We start from the raw sequence: 8,930 nt of genomic DNA, 5'->3' as shown, positions 1-8,930 counted from the left end.
CCAAACCCAAACCCAAACCCAGAGCCCAAACCCAAACCCAAACCCAAACCCAAACCCAAACCCAAACCCAAACCCAAACCCAAACCCAACCCAAACCCAAACCCAAACCCAAACCCAAACCCAAACCCAAACCCAAACCCAAACCCAAACCCAAACCCAAACCCAAACCCACCCAAACCCAAACCCAAACCCAAACCCAAACCCAAACCCAAACCCAAACCCAAACCCAAACCCAAACCCAAACCCAAACCCAAACCCAAACCCAAACCCAAACCCAAACCCAAACCCAAACCCAAACCCAAACCCAAACCCAAACCCAAACCCAAACCCAAACCCAAACCCAAACCCAAACCCAAACCCAAACCCAAACCCAAACCCAAACCCACACCAATCGATAGCAAATCATCTCTAGTATGACATATATTTTTTATTGATCAATTTCTGATCATTCTTTTACCTTTCCCTAGGAATAGTAAAATCGCAATATATTGAGGGAGGAATTGCTGATTATCTCAATAATTAGATAAGAAACTATACACAATCTATAGCCCACTGGATAGCTGAGATTGTAACCTATTTAATGATGTATATCATTGATTATGTATTTCAATAATAATGAAGATCCAATGAGTACGAAACGATAACCAAACCCAACCTAAAAATAGAATTCTTCTAAACCCAACCTTCAAACCCTAGCCCAAAATTATAAACTTATTCAAATATCATTAAATTATATATCATTCGATTGGAAATGATGAGTAGAATAACGTGGTATATTTAGTTTTTCAATTTATAAAATATTAACTTTGTAAATAATGTCAGATTAAAATTTCTAAAATGAAACTATAGGAAGAATGTTAATTTCAAAATCCTTTAATGAGATTATATAGTCTATATCATCGTTAACAACATTCATAATCACTTTCATATAAAATTTCAAAATTTCATGTCTGTAGATATAAAAGTATAGAGAGAAAAGGGAAGATGTGAGGTAAAATAGGTCAACAATAACTTTTGAGTTTCTCATCAAAACATATTGAATCCTGATATGAAAATGTTCCATTTGATGAGTAAACATCGAATATCAAATTTATTTTCACTTTCATATTTAAAGATTTCTTCCCTCAACCACACATAGTCAACTATGATGAAAAGGATGAAATCTTGAAAAAAGACCACCTATTAAAACTTTACCAACATGATTTAGATGATATATAATGATGTAGAATTCAATTTCATATCATAAAAATCAGAAATGGTACCATGGGAAGGTAAATGTTGATATATTATGGTTGACTTTAAGAAAAGACAAGTCAGACCAACTCTATCAAATACATCACTTCAATCAACAAAATATACATGAAAATGCTCCATTCGATGAGTGGAGATAGAATATTAAGTTTATTTTCACTTTCATGTTCATGATTTCAACTCTATCATACCAACTAGTCAACTATGGACATGCATGAAAATCTGGAAAATGACCACTCTATGAAACATTACCATTATGTTCAACATCTCAAATACTGTATATGATTCAAATTTCAGACGTTTTGGTGAACATTCCATCTTTCAGTAAGGTAAAGGGTGAAATATCAAGGTTGACTTGGAAGCAGTAGGAAATCTTGAATATAGAGAACCAAATCCTCAATCAACAAAATACATATCAATCGATTGGAAATCGATAGTACATCTCGAAAATATAATTTATTTTATGTTTTGAAATATCTCCTTGACCTCTTTTAGTCAATTAAGATAATAAGGATGATACTATAGGAAGAATTACCAATCTCAAAATAAATGATAATATCGTGTTCTACATCTCAAATAAAGTGGACTTTCATCAAATTATATAATTTCATTTCAAGAAATGCATTCAGTAGATAGTACATGGTGATATTTCAAGAGAATGGATGGAAATCTGAAAGGTACAGAAACAACTCCATTTTCACTGAAATTGATATCATGATATGTAGATACTCTAATTAACATATGGTATCAATTTCATGAATATTGGTTCAGTAGATAGTGAGATATCAACTCTATCAATTTACTATAGAAATTTGGCATGATGTCATAGATTATACTCCAACTCACTCATTGCACGTACAATCAGTCTGGAATTGATATCACATAGCCTATACATCAATTAAATACATCTACAATAGTTTAGAAACAGTTCAAACTATTTTCATAAAATTAATCAGTAAATGTTCAATGTCAACACTTAATATATCTTAGTGAACACTCCATCTCAATGAAAGTACTTCCAATCATCCTGTAACTTTACCAGATACATTTAATCAAACTATTATACATATGGTATCAATTTTATAGTGTTAGAATTGAATTCAATATGATAATAATAACAATCTGTCAAATTGTCACATTTCAACATATAGAATATATACCATCTCAGTCAGTTTACAAAATATAATACAAGTATCTAATATGAATACACTTCCCTTCATGAGGAGAACAATCTGAGAAAGTTTCATATTGATGGCTCAATATCTTCAAGTCAACTAAGGAACATCTAAGGTAATCAATGGGGAAGTATCTTAATTCCAAAATTAAATTTTACCATCATATCGTAATCATTGAACAATGAATTATTTATGCAACAATAATATATTCAATTGTCATATTCATGTCAGTAATCAGTGAAGGTGACACTTCTTCAGCCTTAGTATACACATCTCAATATGTAGACAGTCAATTCCACTGAAACTTGAAATATTACCTATCTAGATGATATAATGATGACTCTTCATAGTTACATGCATGTGTAATTGAATGTTGACACTTTTCATCTTGTTATATTTATAGAGATGGTATCCAACAGAGTCAGTTCATAATATTAAATATTGAAACTCATTCTATATGACATGTTTGATGTATAGAACGGTTTTTTATTGAATGTAATCAATTTGAAATAATTTGATGAAATTGACACTGTCAGGTCACCATTGCAAGACAAATAGACCATAGTTTACATTCCATCTCAGTCATTTCAACGAGTTATTGATTAATTCCACCACCATTATGTTTCTCACACGCTCTAGTACAATTAATATTTCAAGAGTGAGTTCTGTGGAAGACTCTGTAAGAAATAATACCATTTATATAGTAATATCAATAAACTAAATTGAAGAGTTAATTCATCTCATTTTCAAATAGATTATTCAATATAGAACAAATCTAGATAGTTTCCAAATCATAAAAGTCAAGCTACTATATATGGTCTTTGATTAAATTTAAAAATAGACTGCCGTTGATTACTGGAATATTAATTCAAAGCTTGATGATCAAGTTATTGATTGAAAATCAAACCGATTATTGAATATTGATCATTGAATTGGTGAATAATCACTCTTGATAATGATACATATTGAAGATTGATGCAAATCAACGTGATTCAATCTACAAAGGTTGGTAGTTGCACCACTACGTGGCGAAACTACCCATCCACGATCAATCAACATGTGATTCACTTCCATTCAACTCAATTTGACCGTTATAATCAATAAATCAATGAAATGTTACTTTATTAGCAATACCTATTCAATCTAATGAGTAGATTCACGTCCCAAACATTTGACTTCTCAAAGTCCATATTTCAAAAGTTGATACTGACCTGACCTTTAAATATCTATCAATATAAGAAATGAAACCATCAAATTTACATCATTAATAGATGATAAGAAATATAATCAATGATATGAATCTTCACTAAGTAATCTCTTAAATAACCCAAATAAATCAACTCTGAATCCTAACCAAACCCAAACCAACCAAAACCCTGGGTCAACCACAGAGGGGAGTGAAGCTGAGCTACCATTGTCAGTTACTGGGATGTAACCTGACTTGTAGGTAGAAGTTGAGGATTTGCTTGCTGAAACTCTTTGACGAATGTTGGAAATATTCGCCTTGCTTGGTGTTTGAACCATTTCAATATACTTAATTTTTTTGAGCATAAAATTATTTATCAACTCAATTTTATTGTTTACAATTTGTCGAAATACTAACGTTGCATCGTTCCTCGCAACTCTACATTATAATTAGTATTTTGTAAAATTTCAAATAATTGTAATCTTGAATTAAAGTTGATGAATTTAGAAATATTGGATCTATCTAAAACAATTCTATCCACAACAGGAACAATTACATCCTCATCTGCAATTTTCTTTTTATTCTTCCTCTTTGGTTTAGTGATCATTTTTCTTTTTGATGTTGTTATTGTTCCAACAGTTTTTATAATAGTTGGTTCAATAATTGATGATATAGATGACGAAGAAGGAGCAATACTTGAAGATGAAGGAGGCATGATGTTCTTGTATTTTTTTTAACAGATCCTCCTTCAATGTAGTTTCTCCACTTGATGGAAGTGGGTGCCTATGGCACCTCCACTTCCATCATTAAAATACTAGATAATAATCCACATCTCCAAAATTATTGATATTAATCCATTCTATTTTTAAATTTTTCGGTTTGAAAATTATTATTGAAGGATGTGAATGAAATTTTGCAAATATTTAGAAACCTTCCTTCTCGATAATTACTTAGTCGATCAAGGAGGAACAACGTTCGTTATCCATCATTTGGTCTGTTCCCCGATTTTAAATTATAAAATTTTCATTTTTACTCGTTTTTCTAACTTTCAATATTTGTCTTTCAAACCTGTGCCTTATAGTTCGATGAATATTTGATTTAAAGATGTCATCCTTTCAGGGTAGCTCCTCCTAAATGTATAGAACAAGTTTGTAAGATATCATAATGAATGGTTAAGTAGTTTTTCATTGAATAATCAAAGAGTATGTATTTCCAAACCCAGCAGGTTGAGTATTGTCCATTTTTTTATTTTAATTTTTCGTTAATAGAGCGCATTGTGATACTGAATACTATTTTTGGAGTTAAATTTAAATCAAATGGAGAATTATTGACTAAGGAACAGATTGTTGACATTTCTGCAAAGAGTAAATACGCAAATTGAATATGATAAAACTCTCTGTTCTTTCTTAATTTAACAGAAATTGAAAGAACAGCGTTTTGTGGAACGCTGGTGTGACGGAACAATTCAAACAACACAGGAGAATCTATTGGAAAATACAATTTTATTAAACGTATCTTTCAATAAATAGGTGTTACTAAGTTTGTGCATTTTCCATTTTGTTTTACCGTTAGCAACCTATAAATTTTCCTCCGTGTAATAACTTGCTCTTACTTGATCTCCATTTGGTCTTTCTTTCAAAATCAACTCATAGGATTCCTTTCCCATATTTGAAATAATCTGTTGTTTCCTTCTCATATATATAAAAACTCCCAATGTTACAAACATTGAACCGATTAACATTAAGGTCAATAAAGCAGTTATTGCAAAAAATGCAGAATAACCATTACTCTCATTTCGAATAGGACTATTCTCAGGATTTTCAACTTTTTCAACGGAAGGAAGAAGAACAATTTGAGAAGAACCTTCAGAAGGGCCCTCAACCATTATAAAAATTACTTGTGACTGCGCTGATCGATTTTCCACTGACCTAACTTGATTCGAATTCATTTGGAGAGTAAACTTTTGATGTGTAGGTTTGAAATCTTGTCCAATAAATATGTTCATAGACTTTCCCATGAGTGAAGCGCATGAAAGCGAAAGCTGTTGATTTGGACGAATGGATATTCTATAGAGAATAGAATCTCCAGATTTGATAATTCTTGAAACTGATGTATCCTTACCGAGATTAATTCCATTTTCTCTATCGAATGAACTGATTGGTGTTGGAGGTTCTGGATAAGTAGATGGAACAGGAGCTGGTTGTAGTGAAGGAATAGGTGTTGGTGGACGAATTGAAGGTTCTGGAACAATACTTGGTTCTGGTGTTGGTTTGATAGATGGACTTGGGATTGGAGTTGGTGGATAGTTCATCTTTTTGGCAATAATCGTAAAATTGTACGAGTTGACCATAATATTATCCAAACATTTCATGGAAACTTGATTTCCAATCACAAGTGGTTTAGTAGTTTGAGAAATATGAAACCCCTGTCCTAATGAATAAGCACATCTAACAGAATTTGGATCCAAATCCACATTTACATTTGAAATTGAAAATTCCCGCCAACTGTTCAATCCAAAAGTCATCAAATTTTGTGAGATTGAAAATAAGTATATTGGGATGTACTCCTCTTTAGAAATTGGATCTATTATAGTAGTTTGCTGGGTATTCAAATGAACCATTTTAAAGTTTGACCCTGTTAGATCATTTTCATTTTCAAATGTATACGAAACAAAATCATCATTACTCAAGTTGTAGGTCAATAATCTGGAATAAGAAATTAGGTAATTTTCACCAAATTCAGCTTTGTTGGATGTGAACGCACAAACAGCAAATGTAAACTCTCGATTAACCAATAAATTGTCTTGAAAATTCCAAGGTCCTGCGAAAGGTTTGTCATCGAATATTAATTGGAAACTTGATGTGTCTATGTCCACTTTGAACAATCTAAAAGAAAGAGGATCCATATTGAAAATTGAACTATCTTTTTTCAAGTACACGTCAATGGCATTTAACATTTTCTCATCATTGCTTGATCTGGAATTTTGAACTAGCTCATAAACTCCTAAAATAGTTAATGGTTTCTGTATGGTTTGAGGAATACTAAATCCTTGATAATCGCTCACTTTCTTACTATTTAAAATATAATACCCCTCCAAATCACTGTTAGGATTGACACTTATTTGTAAAATATCTTTAGGTGACCATTCACTTCTAAATTCAGTAATCAATCTTGGATCAAGGACAATCATCTCACCAAATCTTGAAATCTGAAGCTCCCTCTTGAACTTTCTTGCTATCAACATCACATAAAATTCAGTTTCTCTAATATCTTCCGAGCAATCAAGCTCATATTTCCAATTTTGGTTTTCGTCTTGTTTAAGAACTGTTCTATCATCACTAAACTCGAGAATGGTAAATTCTCCAGTGGATGAATCTTTGAGTAGATAGGCACATGTCATTTCTTCAAATCTTAGAGTAATTTCCTCTCCTTTTGAATCTAGGAATTGAGTGCTTGGAAGAAACTGGAATATTCTGCCCTCATCATAATCCATAATTTCCAACCCTTCGCGATACTCGAACTTGAAACTCTTGATCAAGTTGTAGTCATCCCTTAATGGACTTGTTAAATCTTTGATTTCATTGACAATATAGTAAGGTCTATGAGCTTGATCACGAATTTCAACATCTTCAAAGTAAACTATCAAGCTAAGAGAAGACTCTAAACTGTACTCAATTCTTCTTGGATAATTGACAAAGACAACATCTCCCAGATTTGCTGTGGTTGTGTCATATACCCACAAACCAAATGTAATGAATTTCAAAGTTGATGTCAAAAAAGGATCAATTGACCAAACTGCTTCCCCTAATTTAGGAGAATCTGGTTGACAGAGAACGAATGCATTCTGTTTCTCATCTAGAATAGTAACTCTCATTGAAAACGGATCAACATGTGGCTGGATAATATTGGTATATTCCAAGTGAAGTAAATTGTCTGAAACTTTCGAATTTGACTCATTCAAATTAGTAATATTCAGAGAGAATACCAATTTCAAGGAAAGAGGTTTTTGGAATGTTATTGGAGATGCAAAACGTTGATAATTGGTCACATTTTCATTGTTTACAATAACACTTCCACCAAATTCTGACATTCTGTCACCCTTCAATACCAAGTTATCCAATCTCTTGCTATCGGTCATAATATTATAATATTGTAACATATTTCCTGACATGGCACAATCCTCTCCAAACCTACATTCCCTCATCTTTCTATCATCTTGTTTACCAACCATGAAAATATCAAATTTCTCATCAAATTCAAATTCTGAACATTGTAAAACAAAATTCTTAATGGTTCCATATGCGCTAACCTCCAATACATGAGAATTATCATCAAGAACAAAAGATTTCGTGACTGGATCCAAGTAGGCACACTGAATTGTTTCAGGATCCATAAAAATTGAATTTGAAACAAAACTCACTCTTCGTTCGAAACCTTTCGAACTATCATACGTAAATGGAATGCTAATTCGTTGGGAAAGTTTTCTACCATTAAGATCTGTCTTCCATAATTGGAAGGAATAGATTGAAGTGTAGTAATTTGGGATGAGTCCAGTAAAGAAGGTTTGAAGCAAAATTTTTGGGGATAATGAGAGTTGAGACTTGTCAATAATTGGGGCATTGTCAAAGGATAGGAGAATTGACATGGAGGTTTTATATTCATCCACATGATAACTGACATCTCTAGGAAAGCTTATTGGAATTGAAGCTCTCATATTGCTAACCGGATGAATAACACCTTGCATGTAGTATTGGAAGGAAAATGATGTTTCACTAATTTGAGAAAAAGTTATTGTAAAATTACTAGTCAGTTCAAATTCTCCAAAATTCTCATATTGAATATCGAACTTTAAGAGTTGATTTCTGACTATATCCTTCCTAACGCCAACTATTTGCATTCCATAAGGATCTACATTCTTCAAAATTGATCTTTGCGTATTCACAGTGATTTTACATGAGTTCACATTTTCACATGACAGATTTGTAAAGTCAAATGAAAACATTTCTGATTCGAATGCATCAAAAAAGAATCTAGCATTAATCTTACTATGTGTGAGGGAATAGTTTCCACTCCATTTACCATTCCTATCGAAATCCAACGTCATGGTTCCATGTAGATTTGGAACAGCAAGTTGATACATGACTATTTTAGATGTGTCCACTGCATAATTGAGACCAAAATGATGAAGTTCTCTAATAGGTTCCTGTGTGTTTCCACAACCTGCAAGGGCAAGCAATAGAACTACTAATATCAATAAGAAAATATAACCTCTCATATATGATTCTATTTTTTTTCTGTTTTGCTGTGAACATATTGCA

The 8,930-nt window shown here is 32.2% G+C and overlaps 2 protein-coding genes across 2 annotated transcripts; one reads left to right on the top strand and one right to left on the bottom strand.

Moving 5' to 3' along the window:
- Positions 1-22: 22 nt before the first annotated feature.
- On the top strand, positions 23-417 carry NAEGRDRAFT_53069 (uncharacterized protein; the record flags this gene model as incomplete). Its single annotated transcript, XM_002671235.1, has 1 exon — positions 23-417. A coding segment is annotated over one exon (393 nt), but the record flags the coding sequence as incomplete, so codon positions are not given.
- Positions 418-5,188: 4,771 nt separating this feature from the next.
- Positions 5,189-8,887, bottom strand: NAEGRDRAFT_73814 (uncharacterized protein; the record flags this gene model as incomplete). The annotated part of the gene is made up of 1 exon (XM_002671172.1): positions 5,189-8,887. One exon carries the CDS (start codon positions 8,885-8,887, stop codon positions 5,189-5,191), a length of 3,699 nt encoding a protein of 1,232 aa, XP_002671218.1.
- Positions 8,888-8,930: the final 43 nt, after the last annotated feature.

This window comes from Naegleria gruberi (genome assembly GCF_000004985.1).
Source record: "Naegleria gruberi genomic scaffold NAEGRscaffold_63, whole genome shotgun sequence".
NCBI lineage: Eukaryota > Heterolobosea > Eutetramitea > Acrasida > Naegleriidae > Naegleria > Naegleria gruberi.
The sequence above is the reverse complement of the archived record's forward strand: the minus strand, read 5'-3'. Positions and strand labels throughout refer to the sequence as shown.